Below are 25111 nucleotides of genomic sequence, written 5' to 3' on the forward strand. Positions count from 1 at the left end.
CTCCAATTTTTATCTGAAATAAAAAAGCTTTTAATTTTACATTATCAATTTATTTTCTAAGAATATGAACCTCAACAGGGGCGAAAATAATCAAAATCAGGATTATGCGCAAATATCATAATTATCGGTTTATTACTTTTTGAGTTAAAATTCCTACGGCACTGACGCCAAGTATTCATAAATACGCTATTTTCATAGCGCTACAAGATTACATAAGATAGAGCGATTACCTTCTGGGCACTGTAGCCTAAGTCTGTATCCGATCATCGCTCGGCTCTACGCTCGTAAAATCTAAAGCAACACGAATTTCGCTTTGATCTTTTTGCAGTGTATTCTGGGATAGCTAAGTTAACATTTCATTCAATAAAAAAATCGATTCTGAAAACCTCCTAATGTAGTTTTCCCCCTTAAGGGGGTCATCTCGTGTGAAGGCGGTTTTTTTGACTTTTTTTATAATTTTTTTGTGACGAACTGGATAAAGATACAAATATGAATTTTTCACCACGGATTCACTAACATCTTGAGCGTGCATAGTAATTTTTCCAGCCCGATCATATAGTTCGTTATTGAAATACAGAACAATTTATACACCCACCTTCAAAAAAGGTGTTTTTCTGCTGCCACGCTAGAGGACGCTGCGATCATTTAGAGAAAAAAAGTGAACGGCATTTTAACGTGCAGACTTAACTACAGGATTAGTAAAAAATATTAAAAGCTAAATTTTTGCTGCATTGTTAAACTTTTTTTTGTGAATTTTGATGTTTTTTTACGGCTTCTCCAATAAATAAAAAAAAAACTACTGAATGAATCGCAATTATCCTAGTTTGCGGACCGCAGAAATAAGAAAAAAATTCGGGCGGCATAAATCTGGCATGTGACTTACTACGTGTTTACCACTATAATCTCCAAACGACTCCGAATATCAAAAAATTACTTTGCCCATATATTCTACACTATATCTAGATTCAATTGATGCCAAAAAAAATTCGATTCCGTGAATCCGACACACGTGATGACCCCCTTAATGCGTGATGAAATTCCATAACGCAAAATATGATATTTAGTTCGCTCAGTTCTGGGCAGGCGACTGCCGTTAACAGTGACTGTGCCTGTTTTATGGGGATTGGTTTTATTCAGATTCAATCTGAGACCGTGTTGCATGGAATCATTCCATTTTTGGACAAGTTGCTCGAGATCATTTTTGCTATAACACGCTACGAAAGCATCATCTGCATAAAGCAGTATATAGGGCGCTGGACGTTGGTTGTCTCGAGTGGCAGTGTCCATAATAAGAACAAAGGGGAGTGGTGAGAGGGCGCTTCCTTGATGAACACCAATAGAGACACGAAGCGGTTTTGATACACCCGCCACATTTCGACCTTTTTTTTCGGATCGTGGTAGAGCAATTGAACTCAAGCCCACGAATTCTTCTGGCACTAAGTGTTCGTAGACCATACCAGCTCTCTAGATCCAGATTTAAAACTTTGCAGGCCCCATTTAACAATTTTTCAAACGAAGAAGACTTTAATTTAGTGTGTAAGAACAAAATGAGAGTCACATTATCTAATTTTTTCGTGTTAGAATTCTACCCCAACCACCTCATGTTCTGATCTTTCTCTACGTTTTGGACTTTAGTGGCACTGCCGTAACCGTCCTTTTCATTGAAAAATCGTCCCATTCTTAGAAGGTGCTTTTCATAATGATAAGGTCACTTTAAAACTCCCTTTATTTTCAAAATGGCAAACTAGTATTACAAAGAAGAAATGGAAAAAATATATTTTTGCCAAATTTTGTAAATTAAGGATACCTTTTTAATTCAATTTTACTTACTTCGCCCTTGTTTCAAACCTATAAGGGCACATATATTTTCTTATTATTAACTTAATTAGTGAGAAGATTTGAAAAAAGAAAACTAAAAATAACTTCAGAATTATGTCACCTCGAGCGCTACGCGGAGGTTTTCAATCAAAATTTTCGTCAATTTTCTGCCACCCATCGTGCAGCGCCGTTATGAGCTCTTTAACCGTGTCGAATTGCCGATTATATTTTTAAACCCGCTGTGCATGTATACCCCACAGGTTCTCAATTGGATTCAAATCCGGAGAGCACGCTGGCCACTCCATAACTTTGATGGATTTTGTAAAAACCAAACTTCTGTTTCGCGACTGACATGAATTCGTGCTTTGTCTTCCTGAAAAGTCCATAGTGGGTAACCATTTTCATTTCATCTAACCCATCCAGATTCCATTTTTTTTTCACCAGAGAATATGACCTGAAAAGTCCTTGTTGCTTCAGACATTTTTACTTTAAACTGTGTGAGATAATGGTTACCGTATTGAAGTCTGTATCCAAATTTTTCAATGCAAATGCCACTCTAGCTTCCTTGTGACGTTGGGTTAACTTCGGTACTTGCTTCATTTTCACCTTCATTGCTTCATTCGCCGATCAAGATGTCTTTTACGCCCAGAGCACTTTGTGGTACCATATCCACTAGGACTTTTCAAAAAGTTTTGGACAACGCAGTGACTACGCTCAATTTGCCGTGAAATTTCTCTCATAGTGACTCCATTTTCCTTTAAACATACTATTTTGCCTTTTTTGAAGTCAGTAAGTTCTTTACCGCCCGGCATTTTGTCAAATTTACTTTAAATCAAAAATACCTACTCCAGCAGCGGCAATTACTATATATTTATTATATTTAGATATCTCCTGGTAGCTATGGAATCTTGAAAGAATAAAAAGCTTGTTGTTTCTTTTTCGTTCGTGTAGATATTTATTCTTGCAAATACCGATATTTCGGGAACCACTTGTTCCCTTCATCAGCGGTAACAAATCTGTCCATTTCCTCATTGCTGAAACTAGCAGGGCAGACTTGTTAGCAATGATGAAGGGACAAGTGGTTCCCGAAATATCGGTATTTGCAAGAATAAATATCTACACCTACGAAAAAGAAATAAGTTTTTTATTATTTCAGATAATTAATCGTTGGAAACACCGCATAATTACACTCAGATATGGGATCTTGTTATATACGCAGGCCTGACAAGAGGGAGATGGAAAGGGGGAAATCCCCTCGGGCCCCGACTTCTTTTGCGACTTTCACTTCGGGTCTCATTTTTGCGCATAATTTTCATCCGGGACCCAGATTTTCCCTTTACGACCCAGCATATACCAGAAAACACTAAAAATTGAGCTTTACATGAGAAGAAATTTCCTTCCACGCAAATTCTGACATGATTAAGGTATAGCGTCATCTTACTTTTTCATTGTCGCTACTGAAGCTAATGATCGGAGTACTTGGACAAAGATCCTTCACGTCAAATTACAGCAGGACTTCGGCCTCCTCGAATTTTCGTCTCAAATTGTTCAACAACATGTTGGCGATATTGCCGCAGAGACGAATTTCCTTATCTTCATCTTTGGTTTACAGATCTTGTGAAGTCCTTTGATCCTAGATAATATTCGGTTGGAGATTCTCAGTCTTTTGTTTGCTGATGACTTTGTTAATCTGTTTTGCGGTTTGTGGTAGGACATCAGTCCTGCGTTTTCTGTATGGAATAAGAGGACTCTTCAAGATAACCGCTCACCAAATGTGCTCCAGATAAACAGCCCGTAAAAGATGAAAGGCTTCGTAGTTTGACCAAATTCCCTTTTAGCTGAAACGAAAAAAGCTGTGAAAACATGGTTTGAACGTTGTTTTCAATAGTAAAAATATCGAGCCCGTCTGATGTCAACCAAGCACCCAATCGACAAAATGGGCAAATCTGGAGTGTATTTCGGTTAGACTAAAAGGGAGATTGAAGCACACCTGGGTGAGTATCTGAAGGAAGCAAAATTGGCGGAAAAAGGAGAACAACAGACTTCAGTTCAATGGGGTGGAGCACTTCTGTTTTTTAGCGCTTGGGAGTCGTAATATGCAGAACTTAATTCCTCTTACTTTTTAGTTACAGGCTCTTGCACAAGTTGGTGTGAATTATTTGATAAAATAGAGTTAATTATGGCCCATTCCCTTTTCTTGTGTACTTATGCAGAATTTGAAGTTTGCTAATTAGCTAACACCAAATTTGTTATTCAAATAAATTGTGTTGTTGAAGATATTACTTGTGTTCTAAAAAACTGTTTTTCTCTTTTCAGGTAAGACATTTTTCTTGGTATTTGATTGCGTGGTTCGTGGTAAGTTTCATGTCAATTGTCTGGTCCTTTTTGATGCCATATGGACAGTTTATTGTTGTACAATTTCACTTCTTCGGATTGAAACTCTATTGTTTATCGAAAATTGACTTCGATCACAAACTACCAGAATATACTTCCCTTTGTAACATGTATATGTAATGTGATGACAACAAATTTGGTATTTTGCTTGGAAATGTGGTGGTCCTGAGCCTGCTATCTACTTAACTGCGGGCCGCACTGACTCTGAAGAGCAACTCACTTCTTCTTCGTAGCGTCACTCCTTTTCTTAGGCGAATACCCAACACTTCAAAGAAAGTTTTATGTTGGCTGACGGTTTCCATTGCAGGGCAGAGGCAATTTCATCAGATGCTCCCTTGCGCCTCTGCCATGCGGAACAGCTTGATTGAAAGTGGCTACGGATCAATTCGAAAACCCGACAAGGGTTTGCATTATATTGAGTAAAAGCTAGCTGCAACCTTGGCTGGTCTGAGCCTGGACACCTACTATTGCGGGATATCCAAAAGCATTAGCGACATTAACAGAACCTTTTGTTATAAGTTGCCCCTTTTACAGCATTCCTTGGCTGCTGGTCAAAATTTAGTCCTAAACCTATCAGTGGATATGGGCGAAATTAGTTAAACATTTTTATTATCCCTCCAAAGAATTGGTAGCTTCGCTGTCGAAATATTTATAAGGCACGATGGTGTGGTTCGAATGATACACTATTATGGGCCCACAGCATTTCTGTCTAAAAGAAATCTTTGAAGAGTTTAAAGCCTAGTGTTAGAGCTTCCTCCTTAGAAGTAGATATACGCAACATTAAAAAAGTTTGTTATTTATTCATAATCAGCACTAGCTTCCTTTGCATTAATTTTAAATTACACAGCCCAAGCAATGCTTTAAACTTACAAAAACCTTTCTCTGCTCCCATTAAATTTGAAGACTTCATTTGCACTTATGACGGTACTGAACAAACTCTTCTTTATTTTCGATGACCGCCCCTGAAATTGGCATGCTTCTCTGGTTCAAGTCGTTTATGTCAGTGGTAATTCCAAAAAATGGGCTGAATATTGAAAATACTATGTACATTTCGCTTCTGTGTATTCTAAGTTAAAGCAAAAGTATAGCTCGAAAAATGTTGCATTGGGGGAAAAAGCCATAAAATGGATATATGTGTTGGGGATCATTGATCTAATTCCTGAAAATTATCCATCGCTTGTGATCACTTTTCCCCACCTTTCTGGTGACAAATGAATTCCGCGTCGGTTTGAGGATTGAGAGATCCTAACTCCGCATCCACTTGATGTCAGACCGAATGAAATAGGGAGCAAATTATTCCCCCCCCCCCAACTTTTTTTTTGTCCACGGCGAAGAGGCAACTGGTCAGACGCTGCCTCACCTCTGCCTTAGGAGCAGTTTGGCCGAAGGAATTTGCAGATGTAAAGTGCTTACTTTATATAATTCGCAGACACAACACTTTCAGGGCATAGGATTCAGTATATATCACTCTATTTTGGAAGCTGTACAGGAAATTCCCATTGAACTCTTTTCTAGAATCCAATTTCATCTAATAAAACTGCGAAATTTCTATCAAAATCCTTGCCAGTATTGTGGAGAATGGAATGTTTAATCTTTCTAATAATTGTCAGGCTAATCGTCACAAAAATATTACACTAAAAAAGGAAGCAAATGGTTCCTAAAATATTATATGCATATGTTTAGGAAAAATAAAATGTACCGAAAAATTTGACAACCTGACACTGGTATTGATTTATTGATTGTTCACTCATCTTTGTAGCTAATTTCAGATACCTTTTTGTAACAACTCGATATCTTTCGAGGCAAATTGTTGGTAGATCCAAATTTCTATAATCTTAGGAATTGAAATATTGTTCCGAGTCTTTGCTACATTGACCTAAACAAATCATCATTAGAAAGGGTTTTGCCACAGCTCAGTGCTCCAACTTCTCCTGAATCAGTTTCAGTTGAAGTAAACCCCCTTGGTTGTGTCTTATAGCTTGTTCTTGCCATTTTTCTCCAATGCCCGATGTCGCTGCAGCGATTTGTAGTTAGCTTTTCCCCCAATTCTAACTACTCGTAGTTTACCATGCTTTTTTGTCTTTTCTATTTGCATTATATTCCGTTTTTCTTGTAATGCTGATGGTTGAATAGAATCAACTTACACTTTTCTTTCGTCAGATAGACAGTCGTAGTCAGATAGGCACCACATTTAGAAGGAATGTTGTCCTATTTTTTGTTTAAATGTGGTTATATTATTACTTAGGTTCGAGTGCCTCAATGTAAACGTTATTTTAATTCACGAGTAACATGATAAAGGATAGATGGATAATGATGTTTCCTCTGAGAGATCTTGAGGTTTTTAAGGTTTTGTTTGCAAAACAAAACCTTGTTAAAATCGTTTCAATGATTGTCTGTCTTATTTTATACGTTGCAAGGTGGAAAGGTTCAAAACCTACCGCTGGCTCCTGCCATATGGTTATGTGAGACTTTCACTCACTAAAATCACCTCCTCCTTCGCTTACCTTGCGGAATTGCCATTTCAATATTACGCCCCGGGGGCAGGATCAGTTATGAACTGCGGCTCCTGTCGTTATTTGTAACTTTCCTCCGAAGCTCCTACCTACTCATCAGATTGTGGATCGCCTTCATTAATTTTTCCACCATCCGCCCTCCAAGATGTTTCTGGTCCATGATATTAAATAATAAATAGATTCACTTCCTTACAGTTGCCGACGATAGGTAAAGGACTCGCCGACTGCATATGATGGGTCATAGAGGCGTCGACCCTCGTTCGCCAAGATGTCGATGGGGATCATGCCTGCTATCACACAAGCTGCTCCGTCTAATGTTGTACGGTAAGCGCACGACGTTCGCAATGCACTCAATCGGTTTCATGCTCCGCGTGATCCACACCTGATTTCAAAAATTGCCTCGTTTGTAAGTACCTCGATCTCATCCATATCTTGGGCCACGATAGTCACTCCGATGTCGTCTGCGAAGCCAATGATTGTCACTCCTTTGCGTAGTTGCAACTTTAAAATTCCGTCATAGATTATTATCCACAGGGGAGGACCGAGGACTGATTCTTGTGGGACCCCGCGGATTGTTCTCTTAGGTCCATCGTCCGAATCCTAACACAATATCCTCTCCCGGAGAAATTCCATGACTATGTGCACCAGGTATTTAGGAGCGCCCAATTTGGCTAAAACCGCAATTATTTTGCTTCATTTTGCCGTAATAAAGGCATTCTTCACGTCGAGAGTAACTATCGCGTAAGATTTGTTGGCCTCCACTGCTTTTCCGCAATTTCCGTCAGCAGTTCCTGAACTGCCTGGCAATGGTTTAAATTCAGCTGTAGGAACTTTTGTCTGTCTGTCACACGCACTTTTCTCAGAAACTGCTATACCGATTGACACGAAATTTGGCGAGAAGGTGGAAACTGCGAATGCGCAGACATGCAGTGAGTGATAAGCTTCTACATTGAGATTTAGGGGGGTCTCCATACATGAAAAAAGTTTACTTTACCTTGTAAATTTATTGGAACTAAAGTGAGTAGTCTAACATGCTAAATGCATATACATAACAAGCTACACTCAAATACACTCACAGAAAAAGCAAATAAAACCTTTCATATCTGAAGCGCCAAGCTTCCGGTTTCCCGACTTGTTTTGTAGTTTTTCTTGTCCATTTGGTCATTGGTTAGCCATCATACATTTTGAATCACGAGTTGTTGAAGCAGTAGGATCCGTTCGTTTTCTCTATTACCCCCTTTGCTTCTAAGAAGAGTGTGGGTTAGTGTGCACCCTAGACCCAAAGACCATTTCTATTTGCATTCTTCAACTGTTTTTGAAAGATGGTGGTCTCTCGTACCTCCACATAAGTACTTAAAAGTTAAAATTATCGAGATAAATAAATTCTTCTCCAATAACATTTCCCTAGAAAGAAGACGTCCATTTGAGACCTTGAAATTAAATTTCCCAAGTAGGTATTCGTCTTGTATAATAATTTCCCTTTTCTTCCGCAAATTAACTTTTCGTCTCAATTTTCTCGATGGCATGTAATGTCTGAAGTAACTATTTGGTGAACTTTTAATGCTTCTGGAAGTAGCTGTTGTGTTTTATATGGATCTTTAACCAACCGGTTTCCCTCTTTCTGTTGTTTACATTGAAATCACCTCTTATAGCTTATTATTGTTATCCAAATTATCAACTTATCGGGCCTAAAAATGGACATTTTGGAGACTGCAAAAATTATACTTGTTTACACTTTCGCATCATATGACATATTGTATGTCGATTGTAAGGTGTCGAATGGCACTGACCTTAGAGTGAAGCATAAAAAAAAAGCCAGATGTCGATAGCCCGCCATACGCTTTCAATGCCACCTATTAGTGAGATTGGGTGTTTATATTGATAGAGGTAATAAAAGATTATAAACATAGGAATAGTTTCCAATATCGATAGGACGGTGAAGTTAAATGTCGGGGCTCTGAAATTGACTTTAACAAAATAGGTTGTTATCATATGTATCTTTTATCAGTCGGCATGGAGCTTGAGGTATAATACTAATTTAATTGAAACTATTTTTAGATAATCGCAGTAGTTCCATTGCAAACAGTTACGGTAACTCACAAAGCCAATCCGATGACGGTATGTCCCCTTCCCTAGTCTACTTAATTGGCGCACGCCCAACTCAAAATACAGATTGCGTGTTTCTTCGTTATTTCCCCTTGAATGTATGAATGTAGACTCGAGTTCCTGGCTTACATACATAGATGATAAAGGCAGTGGTACACAATGCAAATTGCCGACTGTCGGTGGATCTTGAACATATGACTTGGCTACTGTGGCGGCTTTTTAGGATAGTGTCATGCGCTCTTCTTTCTTTCTTCTCTAGTTTAATGAGGAACATTGTCCACCCCCACACTAGAAGGCAAATGGAGTCTATGGTAACATTCTAGAAATTTTACACATCCAGTGGGCACGCCGCCCCATTTTGGAAGTTGTCGCGATTGTCTACAATTGCAAGTGAATTCGTACTTTCCAGAAAAGAAATCGAAAAACCCACTTTGAGCCTTACCTGCAAGGTGAGAGCTATCTGAATCTTAAAAGTGCTGTGTGTCTTCAGGTAGTGAACGTTTTATATACTGAAAGATACTTTGAGAGAGCGGAGATGGTACCCATCCATTACTGGTGAGAGCGGAACGGAAAAATTCAGATGGGCATTACTAGCACTTACCCTCGGTCGAGGAAACCAGTTTCGGCTGGAGTGGCGTGATAAGCCAAGTGAGCTTTATTATAAAATTCTTTTTTTTCCGTATTGTCTTGGTTCTAGAGTTTTGAAGATAATTTTCACGCTCGTATAGCTACGGTCTAGCTCCGGTCTCGCGTCAGATTCAGAGACCTCAGACAAGGCAGTTTTCTTACGGATTGCACCGTCTCAGACGCGATTGGCAAATATAAGCGATCGGACGTTTTGTATATTTACTCTATCCGTAGCTTATCGTGTGACGTCTTTAATTATTCAAATATATTTTTGAAACATTCTTTACGACAACTGGATCCGCGAGTGGTTTTGAACTTAGTCTTGGCCAACGTTCTGTGCCACGCATTTAGTTACAAATCCCAACGACACGAATCCGGATAGTGTGGTAGATAGTCCAAGCTTCTGATTTTATAAAGGAGTGATTGATACTCAGTGCATTCAGTGATTGAGGATCCTTTGCGAGGAAGTAACTAAAGAAACTCCTAAGCAAATCAGTTCACTGTTCCGCGGTACGGAAGAGACGAGGACGTGCTAAATATTGCTGAAATCGGCTTAATCGCATGGATTTCCAAATCTACGGTTTTTAGTCGCCTAACAGTTTGGAAACTTCCACGTAGTGTAAAATCTAATCTGGAATAATACCAACACCACTCACCGTGCAGAAGAAAAAGTCGCGAAATCCAAACATTTCAAAAAGAAAATCAAAATCACTCAAATCGCCCTGAATTTTTCCAATCTCGAAACCTAACGCAGATTATGAAATCAAACTTACAAAACTTCGACAATGTTGTTGTAATTGGAACTGCAAAATTTGTAAAACTAGGCGAATTGTCTATTACAAAAAGTGCAATTAATTCCGTATCTGTGATTAATAACATTCGCGTAGATAAAGAAGATAAAAAAGCTGAAGAAAGTTTATAGCGATTACATAATTTTTGTGAAGCGCTTGGCCGTTCTCTGATTTATTTTATTTTAATTTAATCCACGTAGAGAGCGAAAGAAGAAGAGTAGAAATATATTTAACTGTTATTTATATTGTCTGTGATCTAAAACCTTGGAATTTCTCGCCTAATAAGAGGAGAGAGCAAGCGAAAGAATTGTAGTTAGATAATTGAGGTGTGAAAATTTCGAAGTGATTTACACGTTGACGAAAATTTTATCAATTCGTTGATTGTTACACATTCCAGTTAGGCGAAAAAAGATTTAAAAATTAATTATAATTAACCCAAAAGTGATTTAACCAGGAAGCTGTTATCGTTTATTCAAGTCTTGAACGAATATTGGCACGAAATGGACGAAAGGTAAGCCCCGATCTTGATCCGGATTTTTTTTTGTATGAATTGTATTATTTTCTACAATGGTCGGTGTTGCACAAAACCTGTATGAATTATAAGTTTGACTGGTTGGCTGATATTTCGTTTGTAACTGTGCAAACCGCATCGAAAATGTAGGAAAACTTGTTAGGGTTTCGTAGTGAATGTTGAACTTTATTTCCCATTAAAGTGGAGTTTGGGTCATTTTTTTGAGCCGCGAACCGAAAAGGGACCAACTGTCAGCTGATTCTCAAGTTAGGTTGTTGTGTTATTTCTGTGAATCTTAATTTATTTCTCAATAGTTTGAGGTCAATTTCGCAGTCCGAAGAATTGACATTTAAAGTTGAACATGCCACCATACAGGAAAAGTGGATTAATTGAAAATTCAGTAGGAATCTTGGTATGCAGTCCCCTTATAGCTCTAAATTCTAGATTAAATATCAGGAGGTATTACAAAGTGGTTAACTATCTATGAAGGTGGGGTTTAGCCTTCGAGCGGGTGCGGTCGAAATCTTACATAGCCGGGCGACCTTCATTGATAACACTAGAAACAAAATTTCTTTTAGAGTTGTCAGGAAACCTAACGGATTCGATGTTTTACGAATCAAGGGTATTGGAGGAATAAAGAAATAACTTTTACACAAGAAGTAGTGGGAGAATCAAGAAGTGACTAGACCTTAATCTTAACCGCCAAAAGACAAACTATGCCCTTAATTTAACAGATTTGCCGCTTCCGTTCAAATATTAAAGAAGGATTGTGGGGATTAGTGGTAATTTCACTGAAGCAATGCACAGAAGGAATAAAACGTTATAAAACTTTAAAAAATTCAAACGAGCTTTCGTGCTAGGCCGATTTTGGTTTTTCTTAATTACATTATTTCGTTCACTACCTGGGTCCTAGCACTCACCTTACTTCAAATGAGCATACATTTTGGCCTGGTCTGGGAATACATTTTTTTATTCTCTTCTGTGGAAATTTTCTAAATGTTAAAGGCTGTGCCATATATGTATTTCTACTTGAAATATAAAACCCACATCCACAAAAGGCTATCACTTTTACCGAAGGTGTCAACCTAAATTCGCAGTAGCTACTTCTTTCATCCAGCGTTAGGAGATCTCAGGATTCTCAAGTTTTCAGTTCAACAAGTGTTACCCCGGTATATTCCGGTTAACAATTTTGTTCGTTCTAGGCAGAAATTTTTATTTTGATGACATATACTGTATTTCGGGAACCATCTGATCCCTTCTTCAGCGTCACAAGGATGAAATCTTCGAATTGATTTTATTGTGTTTGTTTGCCTAAATTCTCTTCGTTTCCAGTCGCCTTTTAGCAGCACATACAAAGCAGAGTCTTTTCAATTGTCACATTTCAGGGTGCCCTTTTTTTTGCAGAACTGGTGACAATTAATTTGACGAATTATGTTGACTTTGAATTGACTAATGTGGATCTTTCTTGCGTCCTTTTCTGAGAAAACAGGAGAAGTTTGAGCTTGTATTATTCGTAATATTATGTCAGTTCATTTCAGCCACCATTCCCGGTGAAAGATAGTTTTTGCTGTCAGTGATAGTTGTATCTCTCCCGTCAGTTTTGCTTAGTGTACTATTTTTCGAGCCCGAAGCGTTAAAAAGGTGCTAATCATATTTCTTGATTGGTTCAAGGTGTTCGTATTTGTAGACTAATAGAAGAGGAAAAATAAGCATTCAAACTAAGAAGCCATACCTACTCTACCGCATTAAGGATCCTCTTTATTCGAATTTGATTGAACACGACACATCCGAAAAATGTTCAGTCACGATAACAAAATACAGTATCAGACTAATCGCTTGATACTCTTTAAAAATGCCTAAGGTCGTATACTTGTCTGACTTACTTTGTGACATTTTCGAACATAAGACGGCAGTTTCCGTTACATTATATGCCAAAAGCTGTCTAGTATACCACAACTAACCAAGTCAGTGATTTTGTTTTAATTATCACATAGCCTTGAATAGCTCTTGTGAAGTCGCTGAAGCTCATTGAGAGTTTTTCCATTCTTATAATTATTCATTTTGTCTTAATTAGCGTTCATTTTTTGACACTATATTTTTCTAATAAAAAGGTTTTTACTTTGAGTCCTTGATCGTATTTTCATCACCACGGAAATTAGAATATGATAAAAAATGCAGTTTCGACGTGAGTGCTTCATTGTCATCCGCATGCATTCAACCTACTGCGGAATTAGTCTTCATTTTTTATGCAAATAATACCAATTAAATCTATAAATAACACACTAGAACTCAGCCACGCCTTCTTGAACAAAAACTTGAACTATTACTTATATTTTATAACAAAAGGTCAGAATCTATTTTCGAAATAAATTGCGTTGTTACCCCCAGCAAAGTCATCGAAACCTGTCTTATCAAAATTGGTGGTATTAATCGAGGGTGGCGTAATTTATTACTTTCTATGTCATTTTTTCTATCGAAACTAATCGCCACTTTTGTTGTTTTTATTATTTATTTTTCGTGTATTATAGACAAAAAAAATCTGCTTGTTGGCACGCTACATTTGCGGGGCGGAATGTTGAATGAAAATATTTTTTTTATAGTAACAAACATCAAATCAAGATTGCTTTAAATAAAAACACGCTCTCATAGCTAACAAAAAATCATGTTCTGTCTTTGCGCATATTTTAAATTATTATACCATGAGATTACTGGCTGACAGCCTCTAGTTCTGCAAATAAATACAAGATATGCTCCCGAAAAATTAATCATCATTAAATTCGCTGCTTTAATTACTCAGTGGAGTTAGCCACAGACATAATAATGGCCTATTAAAAAGGAAAAAGCCTCTGACATTTTTATGGGAGGTTAATAACATTGGACCTAGTGATAGATTAGCAAAAAACCTTTTCCAAAATTTTGAATGGCTTATCGAAGCCGGTCGGTGATTATACTCGTGTTGGAGCAGGGTGGAATTATATAAGACCAACAAAGTGATTCATTGAATATAAAATTCAGTATATGCTGTTGTTATCAGATCGGTATGACCGATCGTTACAGGCAATGGAAAAACTCAAAATGATAACAAAATATGGTCCGATTTTTAGCAACAAATAGATATGATGGAAAATATTTTTATATAATCTCATTTAAAGTCAGGGTTGGACTGTGGTAGCAATTTTCAACCATAGAAAACTGAAAACGAAAATGTCTGCTAGTTGTTCGACCTCTTTAGAAGCAAATTAATTTTCAACCCAGACCTTGAAACAAAAAGGACTAACGGTTTCGTCCAGGGCAGAGGCAACTCTTCAGACGGTGCCTCACCTCTGTTCTGGAAGCAGCGTGACCGAAAGTGGCAACAGATGGGAACACACTCTTTTATATAATCGTAAAAACACGACAAGATTGCGAATTATATTGAAGTTAGACCGCCAATAGTTTGAGCCTAAGCTAGGTTAAAGGTAGGTAATTGTTTACGAGTCCACATCCACATATTTTTCCACTTGTTGCCACTTTCAGTCAAGCTGCTCCCAGGGCAGAAGTGAGGCAGCGTTTGAGTTTTAAGGTGCCGGGTTCTCATATATGAAAAAGAGGAGTATAACTGTTGCTGTTGTGAAGAAAGAGTTTGAAGACTTTATGAAACAAGGTATCTGCCGACCATCCAATAGCTGTTGGTCCTCTCCACTTCATTTGGTCACTAAGCCAAAAGGTGAATGGCGGCCGTGTGGAGATTATAATCGTCTGAATGCTCAGACAGTTCCAGACCGATATCCCATTCCACTCATCCATGATTTTGCACAATCGCTTAAGAACTGCCGTGTTTTTACGACCCTAGATCTTGCCAAGGCGTACCATCAAATCCCTGTCGCTTGCGAAGACATTCTGAAAACGGCTATCTGCATACCTTTTGGACTCACTAGGATAAGTTTCGGCTTGTAAAAGGCTTCGCAAACTTCGCAGAGGTTCATCCACTCTCTCTTACGAAACATGAACTTTTGTTTCGTCTACATGGATGATGTTTTGGTCGCTTCCTCTTCAGAATTTGAGCACTTGGAACATCTCGAGTGCATTTTCAACGTCTCCTGCAGGCCCTTTTAGATTCTGCCAGAAGCCAGATACAGCGGTAGGCGGCGCTCCTCATCCAACGGATGAATCAAATCTGGCAAGCGTTGAGCTTCTTTTCAAAACAGCTCAACTCAGGTCAAAGTAACTAGAGCGCCTCGCCAAGTTCTGCATTTGAGTTATATCAGCCAGTTTAGTTTTGATATTCGACACGTGTCTGGAAAAGACAAGTTGTTGCAGACGCGTTGTCTCGAATTTCGGTGGTCACAGTCCCCACCACGGTCGATTATACGGCAATCGCCGAGGCCTAAAAAGACGTAGAGCTTCAGAGCCTGAAGGCAAACCAGAAATACAAATTCAAGGATTGATAGACCAGTAGCTTACTCCAAACTACAATTATATTTTATTATGTATATATATATTTCGGGGGCAACTTAACTAGTAACTTTGTACTGATGAAGGGAGTAAGTTGCTCCCGAAATAGTACAAAGCTACTTTCCTGAAATATATATATACATAATAAAATATAACTGTAGTTTGGAGTAAGCTACTGGTCTATCAATTTTAGACTTAACTACAACTAGCAGACACTATCTAACTTAGAAATCAGGAAATTCAAGGAGTTTCCTATTTTCGGCTCAAACTCTTACCACCATTCATTCCGGTCGATTTTCGCAAGGAAGTATTTAAAGCAATACACGATTTTGCGCACCCAGGCATGAGGGCGTCGAATCGGTTAGTCACTTCTTGCCGTCCATGAGCAAGAACGTAAACTCTTGGGCCAGACAGTGCATCGCGTGCCAGAATTGACGGAATCGCGCGGACGGTTAGCTTCGCTGAATCCGTATGGTTTCAGCTGGCGGCTCATGTGGGGGCGTGAACCTAAGCGTCATCCCGAATTCGCTTCTGCCGCCGCATTGCACGGCCGTGGAAACAACTGACGGCCTGACAGGAGACCGAGGTGAGAGATGTCAGAATGACAAGAGGAGGATGCTCTCGCGGGTTTTTGAAACGGGTTTTTCTTTTTGGATTTGGGAGAAACCAATCCCAAACAAACAGCACGAGATACACAAAATGTGCCTCCACGATTCAGCTCAATTTAATGAAATTTGTCGTGCCCCACACCAGAAAATGAACATATAGAAACAATACAGCCAACTGAGTGGGATTAGAAATAACGGCTAAAAAGGCACGAAAAGAACAAATATATTATGATGATTTTTTTTCGAACAAAAATCTTCTGAATTAAGCTATTTCAAGCCTTTTGAATTTTTTAGTAGACTTTGCATATCTTTCATTCCTGTGAGTACATTATTATTATTAGCCTCTTCAAATTCTTGTCTAATAGTGTCAAAGCTGAAGTCGCTGGGTTTGACGTATCTTTTCTTTTTGTCAGCTCATTTGCGTTCTTTCTTGTTATCTCTGGAATGTAATTTGTTTCATTTTCTCTTCTCTTGTTTTCTGAAGATAACCCCTAACCAATTGCAAATTGCACCTGCATCCTACTTTTGTGAAAACAACTGGTTCCAGAAATGCGATGTCAAACATGAATGGGCAGCAACAGGAAAAGAAACATCTTTTAAATATTTGTTGTTTCTGGTGCTTGTAATTGTCCTATTAATAAAAATCCGCAACTTACCTCCTACAAAAATATTTCATGTCGATAGATGCGCATTTCGGAAGGTATGTAATCTCTTCTTCAGTACTTTGGTAGCCAAAGGCGGTAAGTAGCTCCCGAAATGCGTATCTTTGTAAGACATTTCGATAGGAGGAAAACTAGGGGTTTTTATTGTTATAGGAAACGTCCTTCACTCATATCTCAACTGTTCTGGAATTTGCATTTTCTTGGGCTACGTTTCCTGTTCGCTTTTTACTTTGGGTTATAAGGGATCTATTGGTTTACTATCCTTCCTACACAGAAATATGTAAATCTGAAACGGAAAAACGATGGACGATGGAATATAAATCAAATAATTGAAGAGTTGAAGGTCAGCTTATCGAAGTGTTCATGTACTTTGTCGCTTGGGAATTTATTTATTCCCAGAAAAAAACAATTTCCAAATAAGTGGCCTTTTCCACACACCAACAAAACAATTTCTAAACAAATGGAATATGCATCTTTAGATATAAGATATGTGGACACATTCCGAGAAATAATTTTTAGCATCTTCAACTTCTTGTTTTTTTCAATTTTACGCATTCAATCACAACCACTAACCTATACACCGATCATATCCATAAATATTCTATTTTAGCACCTACATTCATAACTTAATCATTTAGTTATTGCTAATTGATGACTGCATAGAGTAAATAAAGTAAAATTATTGCAAATAAAAAATGATTCACAGCACAATTCTGAATTATTATACCTACCTCAATCCAGCGCTGTGACTGTATCTCTTACTGAATTCTTCCATTATCATTCACATACGTCAGTGATAATTGCATGAAAAAAAGTAACTTCAGAACAAGAGGTTATTACTGGCGGAAATTAGAAAATTGTTTAACTGCTTTAGAATCTATCTTATTGTCGGGATTAACAAGATTGAGTAATGTATTCCAATCAACGTCATTTACCTGTGTATTGGCGAAGTGAGAGGGTTAACGGGAAAGCAGTTATCTAATTTTCAAGAAATTTCATTATTGAGTAACCGATAAAATCTAGTTGTAAATTTTTCAGTTTTTCTTTTTTAAAAATATCTGCAAGTTAGAATTACTTTGTAATCAATGAGTGGATGATAACTCAGCATTATTTTAAGTTTGTTTTTTGCTTTAAGACTATTAGAATTATAACTTTCAAATCTAGGAAATAAAGCATTAACAGTATTATAAAATTGTTCGCAAACCATAGTTATATAACGAGTTATATAATAAGTTATTATATACGTTATGCACCTTAGTCGGTAGAAGCTCTCGAAAATGACTTTTCAGTCGATTGTTGTCAATGAAAATGCCAAGCAATAAGTAAAGCAAGCGGCCAAGAGTGGCCTTTGTTTGACCGATTTGACCTATCGAGTCATTGGGAAGCCATTGCTCCTCTTATTTCTGAGAAATATCTTGAAGTTTATATCCTATCGCGGAGGCCAAGGACCGGTCTTTCCACACATTGAGAAACCATTGCTCCTTTTATTTCTTTCTATTCTCTGTTCAGAATTTTATAGGAGAAAAAGTCGTCGTTACGACTAAAACCTATAAATTATTTCCTTCAAGATAATCGAGCGATTATTTATCAAAATAAAAACCCTGCGCAACAACTTAAAGGTTAATGATATCAACTTGTTTTAATAAAAATCAACTTTTATATGCATTGCTGTCACAAAGAATGTTTTGATAGGTCATTAAAGAATGGACTGCATTGGTGGAACGTATGTATATGTTTTCATTTGAAGAGATAAATTAATTTCAAACCTGATTTGATCCGAATAATTTTCAAATGATAATAAAATCCAATGTAGATTTTTCTGCAAGATAATCCTAAATGCTATCAACTCCATTCTTGACCTCGAATTGATTTTAGTATATTGTTCTTTATACGAAGTAAGTAATCTACGTTTCCTTCGCATCTCTACCTGTAAAACACGTTCTGATGGAGGATTCAATATGTAACCATTTTTGCGGTTGCATTTATCTTTTCAGGATTTTAATGGCATTGAGAATACTTGAAATGGTATCGAAATATAAAAAAATAAAAATCAGAGTAAACAAGTTTAGAATTCTGCTACGAAATTCTTACTCTTTGCATCCATTTCAATTTCTAAAGCTGTTGTCGTGTCAATAAGATACAATCAAACCTTATTGAAATATGGTAATTCAGAATAATCGTCAAGGCCATCCGGTGAATTTTGCCATAGAAAATCAAATCAGTAAAAATATAAATATACAATTTTAGCAAATACCTTCACGGTCTCTTCCCTGAGAACTTAAAGCATTTCCGCAAAAATATTTATCTAAACAAATTATGGATTAATAACTTCACTTTATTCTAATTAAATATTTACATCTATGCGTACAAAATACACATCCTCACTACTCATTACGAGTACTCACATTTAAATTCAAACAGAATCCAAAAATTACTATTCTAGTTCCGAACGATCGAGCAGAAACACTCTTTTCGCATAATTCGATAATTCTGTTTGAATATTTACGATATTAAGTAAATAATTGCGTGTTCTAAAAATATATCTAAAACTACTAATGAAAAGTTCAAGCACAAACTTTAGCACGTCTGGTAGATGGTTTGGCGTGTGTTTCCACGTGGGGTCAAGCTTAATGAACTAAGTACTTGGCAAATCTATGTTTTGGTGATTGTATTTCATGTTTGATTTCATAAATAGGAAAAAATTATAGCTGGGTAAATGTTTATCTGAATTTTATTATGCTAAAAATTGTACAAGGTAGTTTACTAATTAGGGGTCAAGTTCGTTTGAACGTGGATTGCGTGGATTGACACCGTAAGCAGCAGTAAGATAGGTTATACGGAATGCATTATAGTAGAGGGATAGATGCACTTTGAATGGATCACGTGGGCGGAAACAGATAGCATCAAATCGACCTATTGTGTAGCGAATTCCGGGGGTAAAGCTTATGAATATATACGATTAGTAAATCCTCACACCTATTTGAATAGACACTTTTGGGTTTTATGGTATAGAGAAAAAACTTGTATGAAGTAATTTTGCTGACTTTCGGAGAAATCGCATCAAACCTTTCCGTTTTACTTCTCATAATCCTAATATTAGGCAGTTGAAGTTAACTTAAGGATGGAGTGGGGTTAATTTGTGTAAAAAGAGGTCGCAATTACTCTGGAGCGTCTTGGAAAAAAGGTGAATTGCGGTGCCCCTTATAACTCGGCGCTAGGTTATCCGAAATCAAAAAATGAAAATTATATCAAGAGATAATCGCTTTGCTCAGGTAACGCTGGGGTTTTTTTTTCGAAATTTCAATTTTTCACATTTTAGGAACATTGAAACAACGTGATTTTTTGAGAGAAAATCGGTTAATTTGTTATTGTAAAATGAAAAATATTAACAAATTTAAAAAAAAAAACTCGCGTTACCTCGTAAATTATGTACAGAAATGGTGTTCAAAATTTCAAAACGATCGGTGCAGTAGTTTTGAAGTTGAGGGACACCGACTGTGAAAGCTTGAGTTGTGGGAAAAACTGTTTAGAATTTTGAACACTAAAAAAAATTGGGAACGTTTACATAAGCGAGTTCAATCGGCTCGAAAAAAAATTGTAAATCCCTAGTCTCCCTTTAAAAAGAGCTTCCTTGTTGATTTCATAATAATATAGAAAAATTGTTATCAAATTTAATTGGGCAAATATTGAAATGAATGAACGTTTGAAAACTGTGATCGAGGAGAATGCAGGCGAAACAATTGTAACATATCAGTATTCTTTAGAATAGTGATAACTGTCTTCTTGACATATGCCTTCAGTTTTATGCATCGGTTGCAAAGCAGCCCTATCCTTAATTCACCCCCACAACCCCATTTTCCCGCCCTATGCCTTATTCTGCATCGCAATCGCATTGGAACTCTTCTTGTTTTTTTGAAGAACTGTAAAAACAAAATATAAAATTTTTGAGTCTAGATTTTATTGTGTAACTCAACTGTCAACTGTTAAGGTTGAGTATAGGGAAATTTCAAAAAGACCAGAATAATTGATAGTGGAATACTAGAGATGCAAGATGGTTAGATCATAACTTCCCAACTCCTCCAGTTTTGTCAAATTGCCGACAATGTGTTGATCTCGCTTGCCCCGCTGGAAGACAACATCTCGAGATTTCGTCTGGGGAGGGAGGCTTTCTTTTCATCGACTCCATTCATTCAATTTTTTAGGTACTGACAGTATAGGTCAAAACCTGGCTGAAGCAATTTTAGCTATGTCATTTATATTTCTACTCAGCTCTGTCGTGCATGAATCATTTTTTTTTTCTATTTTAGCAGTTTTTGGATCACTTCAGTCGTTTGTTCGGTTTTGTCATGGAACACTCATTTATTGAGCGTTTTAGACAATCCAGTCAAAGCAAAGAAGAGTTTCTTGATTACTTGCACGCGATTTTTCGTCTCCTTTTTGTGTAATTCGTCGACCAGTTTGAAATGGGAATCTTCCAGAATGTAGTCGTAGTAACCGTTGTTAGGCTACTCTGACATCTTATCCATAAATTGAAGACCCAGTGTTGCATGTTGGAACTTTCGAAAAGAATGAATTTATTTGCTTGGTACATTCTGCAACTCAGTTCAGCCAGACAGTCAAGAAGTGGCACATTTTCTTCCACTGTCGTTTTTCCGGTGAGGGCTAATTCATTCCAACAGAGGCAGTATTGTCAAAAAAGTCCACAGTTCAAAGACAACTACTGCCAAATAGCAAAGTCAAGTTTGCCATTGAACTAATATTCTGACAGTATTGTTTCGAGTTCAATGAAGCCTTTATATGAAATAGACGACCAAATTCAGTCTTGCGATTGGTCAACGCCTAGAAGTCTATGTTAAGAGCCCAGATTGAGTTTGAAAATCCCTTCACAGGGAGGATGGGGCAGAATTCGCATCTGGTGTTTGGCCCGAAATTCACGTACTATCATAGTAGTCTGTTGTGGCAAGGCGCTTTGTTGTGATGGAGTTTCCAGCTAGCGGAGATGTTTTTTCTCGTCCTGATGAACCTTTTACGGAGTGTTTCCAGCACGTCAATGCAGTAGATAGCGTTAACCGTCTGTCTTTGAGGTACAAAATCCTTATCGACCACTACTTTACTGTCGAAAAAGAACATTGCTTTCAATTTTGATTTTACCATTCTTGCTGCTCACGCCTTCGTCGTTTTGTTTCTAAGTCGTAGATCGCCCAGGCTTCATCACCAGTGATAACGTTGTCCAAAAAATCAGATTCAATTTCAATACGTTGCAAAGTTCAAGTGTTCAAGTGAAACGTCCACTGTTTTGGTCTTTTGGTCGGTTGACAACACCTTGTTCACGAATTTGGTCATACTTTCTTCATTACTATATTTTCAGTAACAATGTCAAACATAACAGTAGACGACAAGCTCAGTTCATTGTCAACCATCTTGACTCTGCTGATTGATGCCCGCCCACAACGTTGTTCGTCGTGATCCTCTTCCCGGCCCTCTTTAAAGGCCTTTAATCTCTTTGAAAGTGTTAGTTTGATGGCCAAAATTTTGTTTTGGTTAAACTAATCATTTTGGAGTTAAACCGTCTCTTCTCGTTGCTTATTATTAAACGAGCCCCGCATATTTCAGGAAAAGTTGCCCATATAACATGTTTTTTTAAGAGAAGCAATTTTTAGGCCAATATTGACTACTTTATGTTGAGGTGCTCCAAATATTTATCTTCCGGATCTACCACAAACATTTTCTTCTGAAAAGGCTAAAAACCAAGTAAGTTAAGGATATTGGATTTTATTTCGATGATTAGCAGTTGGTGTTCGGCTGGCATGATTGACGTGTTCTAATATGGAATTGGTCAGGTTTCTCCTTTCTAGTGGTTCAATTCGTGTTGTTTGCAATATCTTTTTATGCCGTTTTTTTTGGTTTACTGGCTCATCCAAGCCATAGAGTCGTTACGACCATGTTTCACGGACCAATTTCCATCGACAGTTTCCATCGAGCGTTAAAATTTCCCAGGCTCCCTATTATATTATTTTTTCATCGAAATGTCTATTCCGGGCCACCGAGAAAACTCTTGGCCCGGGGGAATTTCCCCTCACCATCCCCCTCTCGGCAGGCCTACATGTATCCTATGTGGAAAATCATTGGTCCCTTTAGTCCATGATCTTTGATTTCAACTGACAACGGAAAAATAATGGTTTCATATTATTACAGTCACTTTGTTTTTTCTGAGTAATTCAATAAAATTTTCCAAACTACCAGATAAACATCGGATAAGGAATAATCTTTATTCAGAGAATGCATTATCCCAATCGTTCAGCTTTCAGCTTCATGATCCGACTACCTCTTACCCCATTATCACTTATCACTAGCCCAACTCGTGATCAATGATCGATTACTAGAATATTGACCTGATCTTTATCTTTATCCAGGCAAGCATACATCACACGGGTGCCAGCAACAAAAAATCACCTTGACCAAAGTTTGGAACGCGTGTGATGGAATATTCTGTCTAGACAAACCAGAAAATCTGTAACTGATCAATAATATTTTATTGATTTTCTGATATTCACATAATTAATAAGATAAACATCTTGATACGCTTTCATAAAGATTTGCATGAGAGTACAACGTGTGTATTTAAAGTGAACTGGTTTTCACTGGTGTGGACTTTTATGAAAATTTATGATGATAGATTTTGTGGGACAAGGATTTGATACTATTTTAGTGATTTTGTAGCGGTGATAACAGTTTATTGATGGTATCTTTTGCTGTTCCGGAAAAATCTGAGGGTAATTTATTAAATTCTCAGGAAGTGTGAATTTGACATACTTTTTATCTTTTTCAATGACCTGAAAACGTCCGTTTATGAAGGACTATGCAATTGCATTATAATCTTATCTTATAATTTTATTGAGGCATTGTCTATAATTTTTGATATTTCTTTTCCACTTTTCGTGAACTGCCTTAAATTTGACAGAAAGCAAATGTCCCGAAATTAGTTAATGCAACCTCAAGTTATGCTAAATAACTTTTACCCTAAGTGGAATATGATCGAGTAATTTGTTCGAGATGAAAGTATGTTGTGGTGCTGGAAAATTGCACAAGAATATGAAAACTTGAAAACTTGTTAGCAATGATGAAAGGAACAAGTGGTTCCCGAAATATCGGTATTTGCAAGACCAATAAATAACACTAGCGAATAGAGAAAAGCAATTTTTAATTATTTCAAATATGAAAACTGCTTACCGTGGCCAACCTTGCCCACTATTGACAGACTTCATGAATTTGTTTCCTTACCGCATGTATAGTATTTCGGGAACCGGTTAAAAAACTCTGATCTCATACTCAAGACTATCATGAATAGTTCGAAAACTTCAAAGATTGAGCTCTTTTGATCTAGTATCCAAGACGGAATCAAACGGTTCCCGATGTGTCTTATATGCAGTTGTGAAATAATATCTTCAATAAAAAAAAATCTTTTTTTCCTTCTCCATTTCGGGAAAATTAATGTTAATTAGTATTGGCTCGATAAATCAGCCATTAGAGATGAAATATGAAAGAGAAATACCTGAAATAGTTTTCTTTCGCTAGTGTATTTTTTTAATTGCATTAACCCATATTTCAGGAACCACTTGCCTCCGATTATGTGAAATCCTAATTCCAACGTCAGTGAAATTTGCTGATAATTTTTGGAGGCATTGCTTCTGTGCATTCGTGTAAAATTAAGAGCCTGAAAACTCCCATTTCCAAATTTTAGTTTTCTATGAAATATTGAAAAATATGAAATCTCAATAATGGAATAATCACCTAAGAAAACATGTTGAAGCAGCTTTCGATATTGACATGCATGCTCCTATGATTTCAATAGAAATAACTCCTCAAAACGAAATTATCAGTTTTATTGTATCTGCTACCACATTACTCACCAAATGTCTTTCCCCAGCGTTCATCAAAGATCTAAACACTAACAATCTGCGAAAGTGTGTCATGACAATCATAATTGCAGTCTTTCATTTTTGTATTTATGGCTTACTGTTTGGTATTACATATCTGCCTACCTCTATTCGCAGTAATTACCTGATCATAAAAACAAATAAAGAATTGCAATTACTTTGATGTAATTTTCGCTGAAAAGAAAAAATTAGTTCATTGTGCTGAAATGTTGTGCCCGAAGTGATGACTGTAGTTCAATGGAAAAGGAATATAAGTCGTATTTCATTCTTTATTTCCAGAATTAGTGTTGGATTTTCCTTTGTGTTTACGTTTTCTTGGATTGTTTTTCATTGACTGCTGAAGTACGTGATACTGTCTCGTGAAAAACAAATGTTTTAAAAATTCTTTGTGGGTCTTTCTTACAGGATGAAATAGAATGACGATGAAAATCCTATCAAAAGACGGATTGACCAGATTAACACAGGATCACTGAAAAACATCCTCCTCTACTTCGCAAGAAAACCATTTTGTAAGCTTTCTATGAGCAATTCTCCCTCATGAATACAGCCAGTATTGTCCTTTCTGCCGAACTCACTGCATATCATTGGCGAAGATCATAAACCCACCGTAACTCCGAAGAAAAATCTAAAACTCTACGTCGCACAAGCGAGGTGTTCTATTAGCAGGACCTGTTCTGGCAATAATGCTGTGTAAAACAAGACCTTATTTT

At 37.2% G+C, this 25111-nt stretch overlaps 1 protein-coding gene across 2 annotated transcripts in view; it reads left to right on the forward strand.

Moving 5' to 3' along the window:
* Positions 1–25111, forward strand: part of LOC119648802 (dentin sialophosphoprotein) — a 70707-nt gene that overhangs the window by 29284 nt on the left and 16312 nt on the right. Inside the window, exon 1 of one of the 2 annotated variants that reach the window (XM_038050662.1) lies at positions 9173–10760. The exons of the other annotated variant lie outside the window; for it this stretch is intronic. Within the exon in view, the coding sequence (XP_037906590.1) occupies positions 10750–10760 (11 nt within the window). The 5' untranslated portion in view covers positions 9173–10749. Of the gene's footprint in view, positions 1–9172; positions 10761–25111 lie in introns of those variants that run through there. 2 annotated transcript variants of the gene reach the window in all.

The sequence above is a fragment of the Hermetia illucens genome, chromosome 1, assembly GCF_905115235.1.
Source record: "Hermetia illucens chromosome 1, iHerIll2.2.curated.20191125, whole genome shotgun sequence".
Classification (NCBI taxonomy): Eukaryota; Metazoa; Arthropoda; class Insecta; order Diptera; family Stratiomyidae; genus Hermetia; species Hermetia illucens.